Consider the following 21,718-nt stretch of genomic DNA (forward strand, 5'->3'; position numbering starts at 1 on the left):
GAATCTATAGAAGAACATTCGGTTTAAAAGAAAATATCCTGAGGATGACTTGTACATTCTCAGAGGAGAGTTTCACTTTCAGGCATGGGCACTGCAAAATATCTCAACTAGAAATGTACTTGATGCCTCCAAATAAACTTGGGAGGCTGCCTGTTCATTCTATTTAAAACCCGTTAGAGTCATCCCAGTGACTCAGGAAAGTATAGACGAATGGAAACTTAGACACACACACACACACACACACACACACACACACACACACACACTTCACAGGAAATCCTAATGTTCTTCCCAGCCATGAGCACCAATCTCACTTCCCTTTGTTATCACCCACCAATGTCTTACTCATGCCTCTAATAAGAGGAGCTGAACATTTTGAAACCTTTTACGATGATTTTGATTTCAATATCTAGAATTCAAGAGAATCAATCCTTGTCCTTACATTGCAACAGTCAACTGCCCCTTCCAGACACTGAAGTGTCTCTCACCAAGGTATCCAATGATTAGCATGTTGCTGAAGACAATGTGCACTCTTTCCTGCCCTTCTCCTGGCCACTGTACCTCTGTGACTCCACACTCTCTTGGTTTCTGTCTCATGATTCTAAGCTATTTCTGTCTTTCCCACAGTCTTTTCATGTCTACTTGTGGTAGCCTCAGCTCTCTGCTCTTGTCACACTGTAGCCTGCCACTTGGAATCTCAACCGTATGCATGGCTCCACCATGCTCCTGCAGCATTCCTCTGTACAGTTCTGCATGTCATTAGTGTCCTTGCCCATTTTTCCTTGAAATTAATTTAGGAAATTGTGCACACTATCACCTTTTGGATATTACTATTAAGGTTAAGAGTATAAGATCTCATCAAAAAGTTATGGCTGTGGAAAACCATATGGAGATTCCTCAAACAAAAACTAAAAATAGAACTACCTCATGACCCAGAAATTCCACTCTTGTGTACATCCAAAAAACTTCAGTTTATATAAAAAAAAAACAAACTTAAAAACATTAATTCAAAAAGACAGATGAACCCCAGTGTGCATAACAACATTATTTACAATCACCAAGATAAGGAAGCAACCTATCTACCAACAGGTATTGGAACAATGAAGATGTTGTGTATACATACAGTGGAATACTACTAAGCCATAAAGAATAAAATCTTGCCATTTGCAGCAACATGGATGGACTTGAAAGGCATTATGTTAAGTGAAGTAAGTCAACAAAGGCAAATACTGTATATTATCACTTATATGAGGAATATAAAAAACACTACAAACCAGCAAATATAACAAATAGAAGGAAAATCACAGATAAAGAGAAAAAACTAGCAGTTTCCATGGAGGGAAGGGAGGAGGGAGGGGCAACATAGGCGTAGGGGATTAAAAGGTACAAATTATTAGGTATAAAATAAGCAACTAGGATATATTGTACAACACCAGGAATATAGCCAATATTTTATTTTATTTTTTAAGTTTTATTGAAATATAGTTGACTTATGGGCTTCCCTGGTGCTTCACATGGTAAAGAATCTGCCTGCAATGCAGGAGACCCAGGTTTGATCCCTGGGTTGGGAAGATCCCCTGGAGAAGGGAATGGCTACCCACTCCAGTATCCTTGTCTGGAGAATCCCATTGACAGAGGAGCCTCATGGGCTCCATGGGGTTGCAAAGAGTTGGACACAACTGAGCGAATTAATTTATAATGTGTTAGTTTCAGATGTACAGCAAAATGACTTAAAATCCTCTTCTATTATAGGTTATTACAAGATCCCAGGGCTTCCCTAGTAGCTCAGTGGTTAAAGCCTCTGCGTGCAATGCGAGAGACCTGGGTTCGATCCCTGGGTTGGGAAGATCCCCTGGAGAAGGAAATGGCAACCCACTCCAGTATTTTTGCCTGGAGAATCCCATGGACGGAGGAGCCTGGTGGGCTACAGTCCACAGGGTCGCAAAGAGTCAGACACGACTGAGAGACTTCACTTTCACAAGATGCTGAGTATAGTTTTCCTGTGCTATACAGTAGGTTTTTGTGGTTTATCTAGTTTATATATTATTGTTTGTCATTGTGTCTGACTCTTTGTGACCCCATAAACTGCAGCACGCCAGGCTTGTCTGTTCTCCGCTATCTCCCAGAGTTTGCTCAAACTCATGTCCATTCAGTCGATGATGCCATCCAACCAACTCATCCTCTATTGCCCCCTTCTCCTCTTGACCTCAGTCTTTCCCAGCATCAGGGTCTTTTCCAGTGAATCAGCTCTTCACATCAGGTGGGCAAAGTATTGGAGTTTCAGCATCAATCCTTCCAATGAATATTCAGGGTTGATTTCCTTTAGGATTGACTGGTTTGATCTCCTTGCTGTCCAAAGGACTCTCAAGAGTATTTCCAGCACCACAATTTAAAAGCATCAACTTTTTGGCACTCAGCCTTCTTTATGGTCCAACTCTCATATCCGTACAAGACTAGTAGAAAAACCATAGACTTTACTATATGGACCTTTGTCTGCAAAGTGATGTCTCTGCCTTTTAATACACTGTCTAGGTTTGTCATAACTTTTCTTCCAAGGAGCAAGTGTTTTTTAATTTCACGGCTATAGTCACTGTCTGCAGTGATTTTGGAGCCCAAGAAAATAAAATATGACACTGTTTCCACTTTTTCCCCATCTGTTTGCCATGAAGTGATGGGGCTTGGTGCCATGATCTTAGTTTTTTGAATGCTGAGTTTTAAGCCAGCTTTTTCACTCTCCTTTATCATCCTCATCAAGAGGCTCTTTAGTTCCTCTTTGCTTTCTGCCATTAGAGTAGTATCATGTGCCTATCTGAGGTTGTTGATATTTCTCCCAGCAGTCTTCATTCCAGCTTGTGATTCATTCAGCCTGGCATTTCCCATGATGTATTTGCATATAAGTTAAAAAACCAATGTGACAATATACAGCCTTGATGTACTCCTTTCCCAACTTTGAACCAGTCTGTTATTCCATGTCCAATTCTTACTGTTGCTTCTTGAATACAGGTTTCTCGTTTTCCACAGTTTGTTGTGAACACACAGTCAAAAGCTTTAGCATAGTCAATGAAGTAGAAGTAGATGGTTTTTTTTTTTTTTAAATTCCCTTGCTTTTTCTATGATCCAGTGCATGTTGGCAATTTGATCTCTACCTGTGCCTTTTCTAAATACAGCTTGTAAGTCTAGAAATTCTTGGTTCATGTATATTTGAAGTCTAGCTTGAAGGATTTTGAGCATTACCTTGCTAGCATACGAAATGAATACTATTGTAGGGCAGCCTGGAAATTCTTTGGCATTGCCTTTCTTTGGGATTCAAATGAAAACTGACCTTTTCCAGTCCTGTGGCCACTGTTGAGTTTTCCAAATTTGCTGGCATATTGAGTGCAGCACTTTAACAACATTATCTTTTGTGATTTGAAATAGATCAGCTGCAATCCTGTCACCTCCACTAGCTTTGTTCATAGTAATGCTTCCTAAGGCCCACTTGACTGCACACTCCAGGTTGTCTGGCTCTACGTGAATGACCACACTATCATGGTTATCTGGGTCATGAAGACATTTCTGGATAGTTCTCATGTGTATTCTTGCTACCTCTTCTTAATCTCTTCTGTTTTTGTTAGGTCCTTGCCATTTCTGTCCTTTACTGTACCCATCTTTGCATGAAATCTAAGTACCTTGTTATCTCCAATTTTCTTGAAGAGATCTCTAGTCTTTCCCATTCTGTTGTTTTCCTCTATTTCTTTGCATTTTTCATTTAAGAGACTTTCTAATCTCTTCTTTCTATTTTCTGGAACTCTACATTCAGTTGGGTATATCTTTGCCTTTCACTTCTCTTCTTTTCTCAGCTATCCATAAGGCCTCCTCAGATAATCACTTTGCCTTCTTGCATTTCTTTTTCTTGGGGATGGTTTTGGTCACCACCTCCTGTACAGTGTTACAAACCTCCATCCATAGTTCTTCAGGCACTCTGTCTACCAGATCTAATCCCTTGAATCTATTAGTCACCTCCTCTGTATAATCATAAGGGATCTGATCTAGGTCATACTTGAATGGTCTAGTGGTTTCTCCTATTTTCTTCAATTTAAGCCTGAATTTTGCAAGAAGGAGCTCATGATCTGAGCCACAGTCAGCTCCAGGTCTTGTTTTTGCTGATTACAAGTGCTGGTGAGGATGCAGGAAAAGGGGAACTCCTGTGCACTGTTGGCTTACCCACTATGGAAAAAAGTATGGAGTTTCCCCCCAAATTAGACAGAACTACCATATGATCTAGCAATCTCCACTTCTGAGTATATATCCAAAGGAAATGAAAACAGGATCTCAAAGAGAAATCTGCACTCCTATGTTCACTGCAGCATTACCTGCTATAGCAAAGATATGGAAACAACCTAAATGGCCATCAGTATATGAATGGATGGGCTTCCTTGGTAGCTCAGCTGGTAAAGAATCTGCCTGTAATGCAGGAGACTCCAGTTCGATTCCTGTGTTGGGAAGATCCCCTAGAGGAGGGATAGGCTACCCACTCCAGTATTCTTGGGCTTTCCTGGTAGCTCAGATGGTACAGAATCCAACTGTAATGCAGGAGACCTGGGTTGATCCCTGGTTGGGAAGATCCCCTGGAGGAAGGCATGACAACCCACTCCAGTATTCTTGCCTGGAGAATCCCCATGGACAGAGGAGCCTGGCAGGCTACTGTCCATGGGGTTGCAAAGACTCAGACTAAGTACAGCACAGCACAGATGAATGGATAAAGAAGATGTAGTATATGTACACAATGGAATATTATTCAACCATAAGAAAGAAGAAAACCCTGCCATCTGTGACAGCATGGATGGGTCTTGAAGGCATTATGCTAGGTGAAATAAATCAGAGAAAGACAAAAACACCATGGTATCACTTATATGTGGAACCTGAAGAAAAAGGAAAAGTCAAACTCATAGAAACAGAAAGTAGGAAATGCCACAATAAAGAGAACTCCACAAACTGCCAGAATACAGAAAGGACACCCCAAACTCAGCAATTTAAACAAGATGAAGAGACAGAGGAATACCCAGCAGATAAAGGAACAGGATAAATGCCCACCAAACCAAACAAAAGAGGAAGAGATAGGGAATCTGCCTGATAAAGAATTCCAAATAATGATAGTGAAATTGATCCAAAATCTTGAAATTAAAATGGAATCACAGATAAATAGCCTGGAGGCAAGGATTGGGAAGATGCAAGAAAGGTTTAACAAGGACTTAGAAGAAATAAAAAAGAGTCAATATATAATGAATAATGCAATAAGTGAAATTAAAAACACTCTGGAGGCAACAAATAGTAGAATAACAGAGGCAGAAGATAGGACTAGTGAATTAGAAGATAGAATGGTAGAAATAAATGAATCAGAGAGGATAAAAGAAAAACGAATTAAAAGAAATGAGGACAATCTCAGAGACCTCCAGGACAATATTAAACGCTACAACATTCGAATCATAGGGGTCCCAGAAGAAGAAGACAAAAAGAAAGACCATGAGAAGATACTTGAGGAGATAACAGTTGAAAACTTCCCTAAAATGGGGAAGGAAATAATCACCCAAGTCCAAGAAACCCAGGGAGTCCCAAACAGGATAAACCCAAGGTGAAACACCCTAAGACACATATTAATCAAATTAACAAAGATCAAACACAAAGAACAAATATTAAAAGCAGCAAGGGAAAAACAACAAATAACACACAAGGGAATACCCATAAGGATAACAGCTGATCTTTCAATAGAAACTCTTCAAGCCAGGAGGGAATGGCAAGACATACTTAAAATGATGAAAGAAAATAACCTACAGCCCAGATTATTGTACCCAGCAAGGATCTCATTCAAGTATGAAGGAGAAATCAAAAGCTTTTCAGACAAGCAAAAGCTAAGAGAATTCTGCACCACGAAACCAGCTCTCCAACAAATACTAAAGGATATTCTCTAGACAGGAAACACAAAAATGGTGTATAAATTCGAACCCAAAACAATAAAGTAAATGGCAATGGGATCATACTTATCAGTAATTACCTTAAACGTAAATGGGTTGAATGCTCCAACCAAAAGACAAAGACTGGCTGAATGGATACAAAAACAAGACCCCTACATATGTTGTCTACAAGAGACCCACCCCAAAACAGGGGACACATACAGACTGAAAGTGAAGGGCTGGAAAAAGATTTTCCATGCAAATAGGGACCAAAAGAAAGCAGGAGTAGCAATACTCATATCAGATAAAATAGACTTTAAAACAAAGGCTGTGAAAAGAAACAAAGAAGGTCACTACATAATGATCAAAGGATCAATCCAAGAAGAAGATATAACAATTATAAATATATATGCACCCAACACAGGAGCACCGCAGTATGTAAGACAAATGCTAACAAGTATGAAAGAAGAAATTAACAATAACACAATAATAGTGGGAGACTTTAATACCCCACTCACACCTCTGGATAGATCAACTAAACAGAAAATTAACAAAGAAACACAAACTTTAAACGATACAATAGACCAGTTAGACCTAATAGATATCTATAGGACATTTCATCCCAAAACAATGAATTTCACCTTTTTCTCAAGCACACATGGAACCTTCTCCAGGATAGATCACATCCTGGGCCATAAAGCTAGCCTTGGTAAATTCAAAAAAATAGAAATCATTCCAAGCATCTTTTCTGACCACAATGCAGTAAGATTAGATCTCAATTACAGGAGAAAAACTTTTAAAAATTCCAACATATGGAGGCTGAACAACATGCTGCTGAATAACCAGCAAATCACAGAAGAAATCAAAAAAGAAATCAAAATTTGCATAGAAACGAATGAAAATGAAAACACAACAACCCAAAACCTGTGGGACACAGTAAAAGCAGTCCTAAGGGGAAAGTTCATAGCAATACAGGCACACCTCAAGAAACAAGAAAAAAGTCAAATAAATAACCTAACTCTACACCTAAAGCAACTAGAAAAGGAAGAAATGAAGAACCCCAGGGTTAGTAGAAGGAAAGAAATCTTAAAACTTAGAGCAGAAATAAATGCAAAAGAAACAAAAGAGACCATAGCAAAAATCAACAAAACCAAAAGCTGGTTTTTTGAAAGGATAAATAAAATTGACAAACCATTAGCCAGACTCATCAAGAAACAAAGGGAGAAAAATGAAATCAATAAAATTAGAAATGAAAATGGAGAGATCACAACAGACAACACAGAAATACAAAGGATCATAAGGATAGTACTCTCGTACTATCAACAATTATATGCCAATAAAATGGACAATGTGGAAGAAATGGACAAATTCTTAGAAAAGTACAACTTTCCAAAACTCGACCAGGAAGAAATAGAAAATCTTAACAGACCCATCACAAGCACGGAAATTGAAACTGTAATCAAAAATCTTCCAACAAACCAAAGCCCAGGTCCAGACGGCTTCACAGCTGAATTCTACCAAAAATTTAGAGAAGAGCTAACACCTATCCTGCTCAGACTCTTCCAGAAAATTGCAGAGGATGGTAAACTTCCAAACTCATTCTATGAGGCCACCATTACCCTAATACCAAAACCTGACAAAGATCCCACAAAAAAAGAAAACTACAGGCCAATATCACTGATGAACATAGATGCAAAAATCCTTAACAAAATTCTAGCAATCAGAACCCAACAACACATTAAAAAGATCATACACCATGACCAAGTGGGCTTTATCCCAGGGATGCAAGGATTCTTCAATATCCGCAAATCAATCAATGTAATACACCACATTAACAAATTGAAAAATAAAAACCATATGATTATCTCAATAGATGCAGAGAAAGTCTTTGACAAAATTCAACATCCATTTATGATAAAAACTCTCCAGAAAGCAGGAATAGAAGGAACATACCTCAACATAATAAAAGCTATATATGACAAACCCACAGCAAACATTATCCTCAATGGTGAAAAATTGAAAGCATTTCCTCTAAAGTCAGGAGCAAGACAAGGGTGCCCACTTTCACCATTACTGTTCAACACAGTTTTGGAAGTTTTGGCCACAGCAATCAGAACAGAAAAAGAAATAAAAGGAATCCAAATTGGAAAAGAAGAAGTAAAACTCTCACTATTTGCAGATGACATGATCCTCTACATAGAAAACCCTAAAGACTCCACCAGAAAATTACTAGAACTAATCAATGACTATAGTAAAGTTGCAGGATATAAAATCAACACACAGAAATCCCTTGCATTCCTATACACTAATAATGAGAAAACAGAGAAATTAAGGAAACAATTCCATTCACCATTGCAACAGAAAGAATAAAATACTTAGGAATATATCTACCTAAAGAAACTAAAGACCTATATATAGAAAACTATAAAACATTGGTGAAAGAAATCAAAGAGGACACTAATAGATGGAGAAATATACCATGTTCATGGATTGGAAGAATCAATATAGTGAAAATGAGTATACTACCCAAAGCAATTTATAGATTCAATGTAATCCCTATCAAGCTACCAACAGTATTCTTCACAGAGCTAGAACAAATAATTTCACAATTTGTATGGAAATACAAAAAACCTCGAATAGCCAAAGCAATCTTGAGAAAGAAGAATGGAACTGGAGGAATCAACCTACCTGACTTCAGGCTCTACTACAAAGCTACAGTTATCAAGACAGTATGGTACTGGCACAAAGACAGAAATATAGATCAATGGAATAAAATAGAAAGCCCAGAGATAAATCCACGCACATATGGACACCTTATCTTTGACAAAGAAGGCAAGAATATACAATGGATTAAAGACAATCTCTTTAACAAGTGGTGCTGGGAAATCTGGTCAACCACTTGTAAAAGAATGAAACTAGAACACTTTCTAACACCATACACAAAAATAAACTCAAAATGGATTAAAGACCTAAACGTAAGACCAGAAACTATAAAACTCCTAGAGGAGAACATAGGCAAAACACTCTCTCACATACATCACAGCAGGATCCTCTATGACCCACCTCCCAGAATATTGGAAATAAAAGCAAAAATAAACAAATGGGACCTAATTAACCTTAAAAGCTTCTGCACATCAAAGGAAACTATTAGCAAGGTGAAAAAACAGCCTTCAGAATGGGAGAAAATAATAGCAAATGAAGCAACTGACAAACAACTCATCTCGAAAATATACAAGCAACTCCTACAGCTCAACTCCAGAAAAATAAATGACCCAATCAAAAAATGGGCCAAAGAACTAAACAGACATTTCTCCAAAGAAGACATACAGATGGCTAACAAACACATGAAAAGATGCTCAACATCACTCATTATCAGAGAAATGCAAATCAAAACCACTATGAGGTACCATTTCACACCAGTCAGAATGGCTGCGATCCAAAAGTCTACAAGTAATAAATGCTGGAGAGGGTGTGGAGAAAAGGGAACCCTCTTACACTGTTGGTGGGAATGCAAACTAGTACAGCCACTATGGAGAACAGTGTGGAGATTCCTTAAAAACCTGGAAATAGAACCGCCTTATGATCCAGCAATCCCACTGCTGGGCATACACACTGAGGAAACCAGAAGGGAAAGAGACACGTGTACCCCAATGTTCATCGCAGCACTGTTTATAATAGCCAGGACATGAAAGCAACCTGGATGTCCATCAGCAGATGAATGGATAAGAAAGCTGTGGTACATATACACAATGGAGTATTACTCAGCCATTAAAAATAATACATTTGAATCAATTCTAATGAGGTGGATGAAACTGGAGCCTATTATACAGAGTGAAGTAAGCCAGAAAGAAAAACACCAATACAGTATACTAACGCATCTATATGGAATTTAGAAAGATGGTAACAATAACCCTGTGTACGAGACAGCAAAAGAGACACTGATGTATAGAACAGTCTTATGGACTCTCTGGGAGAGGGAGAGGGTGGGAAGATTTGGGAGAATGGCATTGAAACATGTAAATATCATGTATGAAACGAGTTGCCAGTCCAGGTTCGATGCACGATACTGGATGCTTGGGGCTGGTGCACTGGGACGACCCAGAGGGATGGTATGGGGAGGGAGGAGGGAGGAGGGTTCGGGATGGGGAACACATGTATACCTGTGGCGGATTCATTTTGATATTTGGCAAAACTAATACAATTATGTAAAGGTTAAAAATAAAAAAAAAAAAAAAAAAGAAAGTAGTAAAATGGTTGCCATGGACTAGGCGGTGAGAGAAATGGGGAAAGGGTACAAACTTTCAGCTGAAAGATGAATAAGGTTTGATGTTCAAATGTAAAACATGATCTTTATAGTTGATAATACTGTTTTACATAATTGACATATGTGAGAGAGTAGAACTTAAGTGTTCTCATTTAAAAAAAAGATAAATATGTGAGGTAATGTATGTACTAATTAGGGGGAACTTTTCACAATGTGTATCAAATTGCTACAATGTATACTTTAAATATCATTCAGTTTTGTCAATTATGCCCCATAAACTGAAATTAAAGAGATTATAAGCTCTCTCTTAAATATTCTATATCTGAATCCTGGCCTTGTATTGTCATGTAACCTTGGACAAGCTACTAAGTCACTCTTTTCTGTAAAATCTATAAAATGGGAAAAATTCAGGCCATATCGTATGGGGATATTGTGCACAGAGGAGTCATAAATAAACATGTGGGAAGTGGTTAGCACTTAGTAAACACTCAATAACATTACTATTTACACATTAAAATGTCTGAAAGATCCTAAGGAGAAGAAACCAGTTTTGTTTTATTTAACTTAATAACTGGTTTAGGACTTCCCTGGTGGCTTAGTGGTAAAGAATCCACCTGCCAATACAGAAGACATGGGTTCAGTTCCTGGTTGGGGAAGATGCCATTTGCCATGGAGCAACTAAGCCTTTCAAGCCGGTGAGCCACAACCACTGAGCCCATGTACTGCAGGTACTGAAGCCTGCATGTCCTACAGCTCACACTCCATAAGAGAAGCCACCACAATGAGAAGCCCACACGCTGCAATGAAGAGTAGCCGCTGCTCACCGCAATGAGAGAAAAGCCTGCACAGCAATGAAGACTCAGCACAGTCAAAATAAATAAATACATATAATTATTTTTAAAAAACTGGTTTAACTTGACCAGAGATGTTTGAACAGAACTTAGTTTGAGAAATACATGTTACTGCATCTCTGACCCATCTCAACTCAAAACTATCCAGTGAGCTGCAGACTCACCACACACCTGAGTGTAGGATCATCAACGTCAGTATTTCCAAATCCAAGCAATGTATGTCCCACCCCAGCCTTTTCCTCCTCTACTCGTTACTACATAATATTAATAAAGAGCACCACCCTCTGCCCACACCAGCAATCTAAGGGTTGGCCGTAACTTTTCACTCACTGCTTACTCCTAACCTGTCACCAGCTTCTACAAACTCTGCCACTATATTCACTTTCAAAGTGGTCCCTGCCTCTCCATCGCACCATGCTTGAGAGTGAAAAAAGGTGAAAGTGTTAGTCACTCCATCATGTCCAACTCTTTGCAGCCCTATGGACTGTAGCCCACCAAGCTCATCTGTTCATGAGATTTCCCAGTCAAGAATACTGGGGTGGGTAACCATTCCCTTCTCCAGGGGATCTTCCCGATCCAGGGACTGAACCCAGGTATCTTGCATTGCAGGCAGATTCTTTACCATCTGAGCTACCACAGAAGCCTAAAGAATACTGGAGTGGGTAGCCATTCCCTTCAAAGGGATCCCCACCTCTCCATCACCCCATGATCATCACTTCTCAACTGCATAATAGAGTGACCTCCTCACTGGTTTCCCTGATCTCAGTCTCACTCCTGAATTGTTGCCAGAAAAATAATTTTAAATGCCTAATTAGTTGTATGAATTCTCTTCTTAAAATGTTTTTCATGCCTTTCAGGATAAAATTTAAACTCCATTTTAGTATATAAAGCACACCTCTACCCCACACATTTCCATCATTCCTATTTATTTTGTTGTCGTTGTTCAGTCGCCTAGTTGTGTCCAACTCTGTGACCACATGGACTGCAGCACGCCAGGCTTCCCTGTCCCCCCCATCTCCTGGAGTTTGCCCAAGTTCATGTTCATTGCGTCGGTGATGCCATCCAGCCATCTCATCCTCTGATGCCCTTTTCTCCTTCTGCCCTCAATCTTTCCCAGCATCAGGGACTTTTCCAATGAGTCGTCTGTTCACATCAGATGCCCAAATATGTCACACTATATCATGCCTCCTTGACTTTGTACAAACTGCCTTTCCCTGGAAAGTCCTTCTGCACCCAGATGGCGCCTATTCATTCTTTAAGATTTAATGTTTCACCTTCTCTCAGAAGGCTCTCCTACATAGATGCTTATCTCATAGTTTCCATGGTTGACTCATCCATTTCTCTCCCAGATAATTAGTCTAAGCCAATCACAGTAATTTAATTGTCTCTGGTTTGGAAGTGGGCATGTGAGCCAAGCCTGAAAATGAAACATGAAGGGAAGAGTTGCGTGGGGAGGGGGGAAGTTCTGAGAAAGGTTTCTTGCTTCTAAGAAGAACATACTGGACAGATAACGGACTTTCCCTTGACATTGTATGTGAAGAAGACACCAGGAATTCTGGCAGTTATCCTGTGATGCTGACGGCAAATGGCTTGAGGGGAGTTCTGGCTAACTGACAAGAGCAGTGCAGGGAGATGAAATGAACCTGGCTTCTCCATCCTGGAATCCTCCCGACTCTGGCCTTGGTGCAGTCTTGGACAATAAATCACCTTATTATCTAAACCAGGGTTTGTTCGAGTTACTTGCTGCTACTGGTGTCCTAACTGATGCAGCTGTCAGCATCATGGGTCTCTCTGTCATCACAATCAATCATCACACCAAAATCGGGAACATGACAGAAAACCCTCACTGCACTTCAGCATCATTGTGGTGAACTTCAATAATGCCATACGATAAAGACAGAAAATAAGAAGCATAAATATTGGAAAGGAGGGCACAAAACTGTCATTGTCTCTAGGTTATTGTATCAGCTACAGGAAAAGGCAAAGATTCTAATAAGAAGCTAGGGGGGTTAATTATAAGTCAGTTCAGGTGTTCAGCTTGAAAGCAACAAAGACCATGTAAAAGTATGATGATGGAAAATCCCATTCAAAAGAGCTAAACACACAAATTAGAACAGGCACGTAATATCTAGGATATCCATAAGAAATACTCAAAACTTGCATGAAGATAATAATAAAACATAGCTGAATAACATAAAAGAATACCTTGGAAAAATGAAGGAATATAACAATGTTCCTGAATAGGAGAACTTAATTATTTTGAAGATCCATATCTCTTCTAATTAAAATTCACTGCAATTTTAATACAAATCTCAACACATTTTCAAAAATGACAAATGAGAAAGTGCACAGGATTATCAAGAAACTCTGGCTAAAAAAAGATCCATAAGGGGGAATTTGACCTATCTGATGTCAAAACTATACTATTGTTCATAATGGAGCAGGAATAATAAAATATGCAATTCAGAAATATACCTTTGAAAATAATGAGAGGTTATGATAAATAACTCTGAGAAAAATCATTAACCAATTGGAAAGGAGAAAAAGTATATCCCTACTTTCTGTCAAACACACATTTAAAATTCCAAAGAAGTCAGCAAGTCAGTTAAAAGCAAATATTAGATCAAACCACATGAAATCACTATTTTTGTAGGTCAAAGGCAGTTGACTATCAGAAATTTCACATAGTTAAAGCTAACGCATTAATTTTGAGGATGAAAACACAGGAAACATGTTTATAGTCTTGGAATGAGGGATACTGACAAAACATAAAACTCAGAAAATAAGTCTGCACATGTAGAAATTGTCTGTGCATATGAAAAGTACCTGTGCTACAAAGTTAACATTAAAATAAGTTAAAAGCTCAAAATCCTTCAAGCTAGGGTTCAACTGTACGTGAACCGAAAACTTCCAGATGTACAAGATGGATTTAGAAAAGGCAGAGGAACCAGAGAGCAAATTGCCAACATCCATTGGATCATAGAAAAAGCAAGGGTAGTCCAGAAAAACATCTACTGCTTTATTAACTACTCTAAAGCCCTTGTCTGAGTGGACCACGACAAATTGTGGAAAATTCTTAAAGAGATGGGAATACCAGACCACCTTACCTGCCTCCTAAGAAACTGTATACAGGTAAAGAAACACCAGTTAGAACTGGACATGGGACAATGGACTGATTCAAAATTGGGAAAGGAGTATGTCAAGGCTGTATATTGTCACCCTGCTTATTTAACTTATATGCAGAGTATATCATGTGAAATGCCAGGCTACATCTAGCTGGAATCAAGCTCAAGCTGGAATCAAGGTTGCTGGGAGAAATATCAATAACCTTAGCTATGCAGATGACACCACTCTAATAGTAGAAAGCAAAGAAGAACTAAAGAGCCTCTTGATGAAGGTGAAAGCTGTGCTTAGTCACTCAGTCACATCTGACAGTTTGCAACTGTAGCCTGCCAGGGTCCTCTGTCCATGGGATTCTCCAGGCAAGAATACTGGAGTGGGTTGCCATGCCCTCCTCCAGGCGATCTTCCCAACCCAGGGATTGAACCCAGGTCTCCTGCACTGCAGGCAGATTCTTTACTATCTGAGCCACCAGGGAAGCCCAAGAAAACTGGAGTGGGTAGCCTATCTCATCTCCATGGAAACTTCCCGGCCCAGGATTCAAACTGGGGCCTCCTGCATTGCAGGTGGATTCTTTACCAGCTGAGCTACCCCGAAAGCCAAAGGTGAAAGAGGAGAGTGAAAAAGCTGGCTTAAAACTCAATACTCAAAAAACTAAGATCATGGTATCTGGCCCCATCATTTCATAACAAATTGATGGGGAAACAATGGAAACAGTGACAGATTTTACTTTTTTGGGCTCCAAAATCACTGCAGACAGTGACTGCAGCCATGAAATTAAAAGATGCTTGCTGCTTGGAAGAAAAGCTACGATCAGTCTAGACAGCATATTAAAAAGCAGAGGCATCATTTTGCTGACAAAGATCCATTTAGTTAAAACTATGGTTTTTTCCAGTCGTCATGTAAGGATGGGAGAGTTAGACCATAAAGAATGCTGAATGACGAAGAATTGATGCTTTTGAATTGTGATGCTGCAGAATACTCTTCAGAGTCCCTTGGACAGCAAAGAGATCAAACCAGTCAATCCTAAAGGCAAAAAGAAGCACGAATATTTTGGCCACATGATATAAGAGCTGACTCATTGGAAAAGACCCTGATGCTGGGAAAGATTGAAGGCAGGAAGAGAAGGGGGCGACAGAGGATGAGACAGTTGGATGGCATCACTGACTCAATGGAAATTAAAGAACAGGCAAGCCTGGAGTGCTGCAGCCCATGGGGTCACAAAGAGTTGGATACTACTGAGCAACTGAACAACAACAAAATTAAAAGCCAAGAACAAATTAGGAGGAAAAAAGATAATATAAGAATTCTCACAATCTATAAGGGAAGGACAAAAATGAAACAGAAATGCACAAAGTAAACAAGTAATTCCAAGCAGAAATGCAAATGGGTAATTATCCTCTGAAAAGATGCTCACCTTTACATGTAAAAAGGAACAGGTATATTAAAATAATAAAATGTCATTTTTTTTTTCAGTCTTAGAAATTGGTCACATCAGGGTTAGTGCTTATGTGGGGAAGAAGTCATTCTTGTACTCACCTTTTTAGTGAGTATTAGTTTTTCAGAGGATAATTTGTTTGCCCGTTTCCATAAAAATTTAAAATGTGTATATCTGTCAAATCAGCAGTTATGCTTTTAAGAATCTGTCATAAAGAAATACTTGTATACGCACATTCCTTGGCAGCACTGTCTGTTACAGCCACTAAATAGGAAATATCAATTTCCAGTAATAATTTGGTGATTAAATTATGATATGTCTTCACTGTAAGATATTATTCAGCCAATTTCAAAAGGATACAGATTAATATGTATTGATACGGAAAGTCCTTCATGCCATATGATAAACTGAAAAAAAGGAACTATAATACATATCGAACAATCCCATTTATGATAAAAAAAAAATCCTATATCCATTCTACATGTCAATGTACATAGATTGGCTATCAGGAACATTAGGATCAAGGAAAACATTCTATAAAATTATACTTTAACATATCTTTTATGAGAACACATCATCTATTATCTATGTCATTATACAAATACAACTAAGTTCACTTAGGAGTGATTTCCACAAATGTGCATGAGGTATGGCCAATTCCAGACATTTCCCAGGATTTTTAAAATTTTAATCATTTGGTGAAAACCACATAAAACATATATATATATATTCCCATTTCCTCCAAGGACCACAAAATACATTTTCAATGAAAAGGAAACTGGCAGAACCTCAGTTTGATCCCAATTCTTTAACTGATACTGTATTTCAGGACCATATTTTAGGACAGCTCTACTTTGAAGATATAGGAGGGTCTTGCCTCATCCAGGAAAGCGCGCTTGAAGATCTTACCCTTTAAACAATGAAAGGAGGGAGGAGCATGTTTTGATCATCCAATCTGCCTTGTCTGTAATCACCCCTCATTCCTGAGCCAATGGATTGGACACACCACCACTGCCTCCTTCCTAACCGAGCTACTGACTAGCATGTAATTCATTAGCCTTTAGGATGACTTCCTACCATTTCACTTAATGAGAGTGTCAGGACCTCCATTTGAAGCCCTCCCATTTTCTCTCAGTGCCTGCCCACTCTCCTTCCTGCCTCCCTGCTTTTCTCCCTCTTTCTCCTTCTCATCCTTATCACAGACTTCTGACATTCTCGGGTGAGTGGCAGCTGGAAGCCTGCACCCTTCTGAGGTGCAGACCAGAGCGCACCGCAGGGCACGTACCCGTGTTTCTGGCTGTGATCTTGGAACTGTGTCTCAGCAGACGGACAAACACATTGCTGTTGCAGTGGTTCACTAATTGCAGGCGGAGGCCCCTCCGAGTCTGGATCTTGACCAAGCATTTTGCCATTACTGTTTCTTCAATTCTCCGTGTCTCCTCTGCCTGTCATGGCCCAGGGCAGCTACCACCAGCCATAGTGGCTTTGACCTTTCACTAACTGTCCATTCTGTTTTAAAGGACCGAGGCAGGGCCCACTGAATGAATCAAATGTCAGGCTCCTAATGCAGCCAACAGAAATAACTCAGGAGGGATCAGCATGGGGCCAAAGGAGGGAGGGGGATGCTATTTTTAAACTCTCCACTCACTCCCCTGACAAACAATGAAACAATATACAACATCCTTACCCTAGCCAATTCGAAACCATCCAGGCCAGAGGACCCCAGCCCAAGGTCCTACAGTGTCCTAGGAACTGAATGCCCCCCCTGCCCCACAAAAATAAAACAATACCCAGGCAACTCTGTGATGGAGAAACAACCCAACTTGATTTCTTTTAAAAAATATTTGAATCTTTATTATGTTCTAGAGCAGTGCTTTCCAATAAAAATAAAATGCAAGCCACATTAAAGAACAAAAAGGAAGCATTTGAAAAGTGAAAGAAATAATTTTAATGACGTGTTTTATTTGGAGCCAAGATATCTAAACTAGTATCATTCACCATGTAACAATATCAAAATAATAAAATAGTTTAGATACTTTTTGGTACTAAGTCTTTGAAATTGGTGTGCATTTGCACACTTACAGCATGTCTCAATTCAGCAAACAGCAGGATACGACTTAGCGACTGAACAGCAACATTGCCAGTGCTCAGCAGCCACGTGAGATTGCCGTATTGGACAGCACAGCTCTGGACAAAGTGTGGAGGACCTCATGGCATTATCTCTGTCCTCACAAGGATGCTAAAATGTCCCTTTTTGGATAGAAAAGGAAACAGCATCCTGGAAAGAGTAACTGACTTAACCAAATTCACAAAGTAAGTGGCAAAGCCATGATTTGAACCTAAGCATCCAATATCGGTTGACTAAGAAGACAGTCTCCCAGGAGGACAGCTGCTGGTACCCCTACTTCTAACCTCGTGTTTCAAATGTAGGATCTGAATATAATGTAATTCTCTCTCTCAAGACTTTGAAAGTCCTGCACTCGTACCTCTGAGCATGAAATGTGCCTGCATCCCCGAGTCAGTGTTCTGGGAGCAAAGTATTTTCAATATTTTAGGAATATTGAAAAATTCCTGTAATTGAAAATATTTCAGCTGATTAGTAACTGTGCCCCATATACTATCATTCAGTTCTATTTCTTGGCTGGTACATTTTCTCACTTTCATTTTTAGAAAAAAAATTTTTTCCTCCCACTATTGTACATGTATACATTTTTCTTCTTTAAATAGCTACTGAGGGCAAAAGATAATTTCCTAATAAAAATATTCTTTTTTTCTCCTCTCTTGACAAAACAAAACATTATATGCAGAGCAGTCAGTTGAAATTGTGGGAATATAAACTGATCTAGCATTTCTGGAAAAAAGTTTAGCAAAATACATTGAGTTCTATAGGCATGATATCTGTCAACTCAAAAATTCCACTTTTAGGAAATTAGCCTGAGGAAACAATGAGAAATGTTGACAAAAATTTATGAACAAAGATTTTCATCAGAGTGTCATTTATTGTAGTGGAAAGAAAAAAAAATGTCAATCTAAATTTCCAGTGGGAAAATGATTAAATACATGTGATGGAATATTGTACATCCATTAAAATGTATGTTTAGGAGTTTAATGGTGTGAGGGAAAGCTTGCAATATATTGATTACAGTTTATGTAAGCAGTATGACCTCAACTATATAAAAAAGTACACTACAGACCAGACTATAAATTTTGATCGGGGAGAATGGGGAAGCCAGCTATGCACTGTGGGTGGAGGTCACTTCTAGATATCCCCCAGAGGGCTCCCTCTCCCCACCCACAGGTCCAGTTTCAACAGGGCATTTCTTCCTCTCACCAGGGTTAGTCAATTTTCAAACCTGACACTTGAAAATACTCCTAAAAATTCACAATATCTTCACCCCTTTGCAATTCCCTTTTTGATATAATTCCGAGCAGAATCCCTACTTATAAAAAGGTAGGCTGCACAGAGGTGGAGCCCTGGGACAGTATCTGCTAGGCCTTCCCTCACTAGCCACCACCAGAAGTTCCTGAAAAACTACTGAAAATCTTTAGGATACTGAAAAACAAATCAGAAAGTCCCCATGCCAAATGAATCAATACTGTGCAGGAACGCAGATCAAGGATTTTAAAGATTAATGTGGGCTCACTGGCATGGCAGTAGACCAGGCCTCAGATATTGAGAAAACCTCCCTTTGCCTATTTGGATGGAATACAGATGAATCTGTGTGCTTATCATTATAAATAAAGACAACATGATGTGACTTGATAGCACACTCTAAACAAAAAAACCCCAAAGCAACAACAAAAACAAAACGAAAACCCCTAAAAGCAAATAAAAAACCTGAAACAAAACCACCACCATCCCTTATATCTGTTCTTTTCCACGGAGAGTTATTCTCTTTTAATTCTCAAGCTTCAAGTTTCACTATAGTTTTGAAGTGTCTCCTTCCCTTTTAGTAACTATAACTAATGATAAAAAAATATTTTGCATCTCATGCATGTAAAATTTTTTTCTTAACTTGTTCCCACTCTTTAAGTTACTCTTCAGAGATCTTAAGTATGATTCTTTTACCCTCTTTCTTCAGGGACCTTCAGCTTTTATTTAGAGGGAAGGAACCTAGCAGGACCAGCATCCTGTATTATCCCAGCCATTTCTGTCTACCTTGCCCTGTTCTACCCAGAGGTGTGGCTATGTTTCAAGAGGAAGAAACAAAGGGAAGCAGAGCCAACCCAAGGATTCTGGGAGAAACTGCCCAAGCAGCTTGTTCTTGTTCTAGGCACTGCACTCACAGACCCAACAGCAACAGCGCAGCATTTGGATGCCCTTGAACACCCTTCCTGTTTAGATTTGTCTTGTTTGTTTGAAGAATCAGGAATGCATGTCTGGGCAGTGACAAGAAGCTAAAGAAAGCAGCAGATATGTGTGAAGAGAGGAATTGATTTTCCACAATGAGATGCCAGAAACACTGATAAATCAAGCAGAAGCCACAGCAGAGGAAGAGAGTTCAATGATAAGAGCTCCTCATAAGCCTGGATTTCATGTCTGCTTTGGAGACAAACTTCCTGGCACAGATTTGAGGCAAGGGAACAAGTCTGTCTTTGCTTTGTGGGTGACTGGGAGCTACTACATGACTTGGAACCCTAGGGCATCCGAAAATGGAGACAATAAATCTCCCATGGGTATTAGGACAAAGAAATGAGATTGAGTATATCAACTGCCTTGCGTAGTGCTGGCTCCCGGTTGATGAAGGAGAACTTAAAGGAGTTACAGAAAGTAAAAGTAAAAGCACAACCTCTGGGTTCTAATCCTGGCTGTACCATTTATCTGACTTCAGCTTCCATGCCTGTAAAATGAGCAGAGCAAAGGCAGGACTTATCTCCCAGGGCTGCTAGGAGGATTAATGAAGGTGATCCACGAGGCATGTTCAGATCAGAGGCTATCACAGGAATTACTCAAGAAAAATTACTGATGTTTTCCTAACACATGCTCATTCCTTTCTCTCCTTTACTCAAGGGAAAGACAGTGAGGATTTTAAATAGTCTGGATTTTCTCCCTTCTGTCAGCCATCTGTTTCTAACATTTCTAGTTACTTTTCCCTAACTAGGAAACAGCATTGCAGGCTGTTAAGTTTACCTGACCAGCCCTGTGACCTCAGGAAAGCTATATAAGCTTGTTGAAGTGTAGTTTTCTGCCTGTAAAATAGTACTGATGTTGAAATTCATGTAGCTGAGTGCCTGATAAGTAGCAGGCACAGTAAATGCTAGCTACTCGATCATCATCAATATCATGCACCTTATTAGTTATTTTGAAAACTAACAGGTTTCACAGGTGTAGTGGGTTTGGTTTTTAGTTAAACTAGTTATGGAGATTCACTGAAATTTTAGCTGACTGCTAACTCCAGTTAGGAAGATAATAAAAAGTTATTACACATATTAAATGTTCTTCATAATAAATTTAGACATCAAGTATCAGGTAACTGATACCTGATGTCTCAGTTTATTTGATGCCTAAATTTATTTGATGTCTAGATTATTTGAAAATCCTTGGCACTGTCACATATCATATTTATCATATAATGAAATATAATAATGTTATAAAATATTTTAATAATATTTTGTGATACAATGGGTATATTCTTGGACATATAATAACAAGAAATGGAAGCAGTTCCCAGCACCACTAAGTGACAGGGCTATTCGACCAGGTAGTCAATCATTTGTATAATTCAATTTCCTCCTTTGCAAATAAAATGAGACAACATTATCTGTCCTATCCATTTTGAAGAAATGGTTATGAGTCTCAAATTATAGTAATTCATGGAAAAAACTCTGAAAATGTGTAAGACGCTTTGGCATGTTGGATACTCTTCCTCTTATTATCTCCCTTATCAGATGAAGCACTCATTGAGTGCCTCCTCCCTGTAACACAAGAGTACTGCTCAGTGGGGCCAGTCATCACATGCAGTGGTGGGAGAAGGCCAATAAACCTCCTGGAGAATTAGAGCTGCAGACAAAACAGAATTCAAATAGCGCAGCTGGGAGCTCCTCAACACCACTGTGGGGAAAGAGAACACTCTTCACAGGAACTTCATGGCTATAATAGAGCAGTGGTCCCCAG

The 21,718-nt window shown here is 39.2% G+C and overlaps 1 protein-coding gene across 15 annotated transcripts in view; it reads right to left on the reverse strand.

Moving 5' to 3' along the window:
• FRMD3 (FERM domain containing 3) overlaps positions 1-21,718 on the reverse strand; it is a 380,275-nt gene that overhangs the window by 34,485 nt on the left and 324,072 nt on the right. Inside the window, exon 1 of one of the 15 annotated variants that reach the window (XM_025281941.3) lies at positions 16,889-17,259. The exons of the other annotated variants lie outside the window; for them this stretch is intronic. Within the exon in view, the coding sequence (XP_025137726.1) occupies positions 16,889-17,015 (127 nt within the window). The 5' untranslated portion in view covers positions 17,016-17,259. Of the gene's footprint in view, positions 1-16,888; positions 17,260-21,718 lie in introns of those variants that run through there. 15 annotated transcript variants of the gene reach the window in all.

The sequence above is a fragment of the Bubalus bubalis genome, chromosome 3 (assembly GCF_019923935.1).
Source record: "Bubalus bubalis isolate 160015118507 breed Murrah chromosome 3, NDDB_SH_1, whole genome shotgun sequence".
Classification (NCBI taxonomy): Eukaryota; Metazoa; Chordata; class Mammalia; order Artiodactyla; family Bovidae; genus Bubalus; species Bubalus bubalis.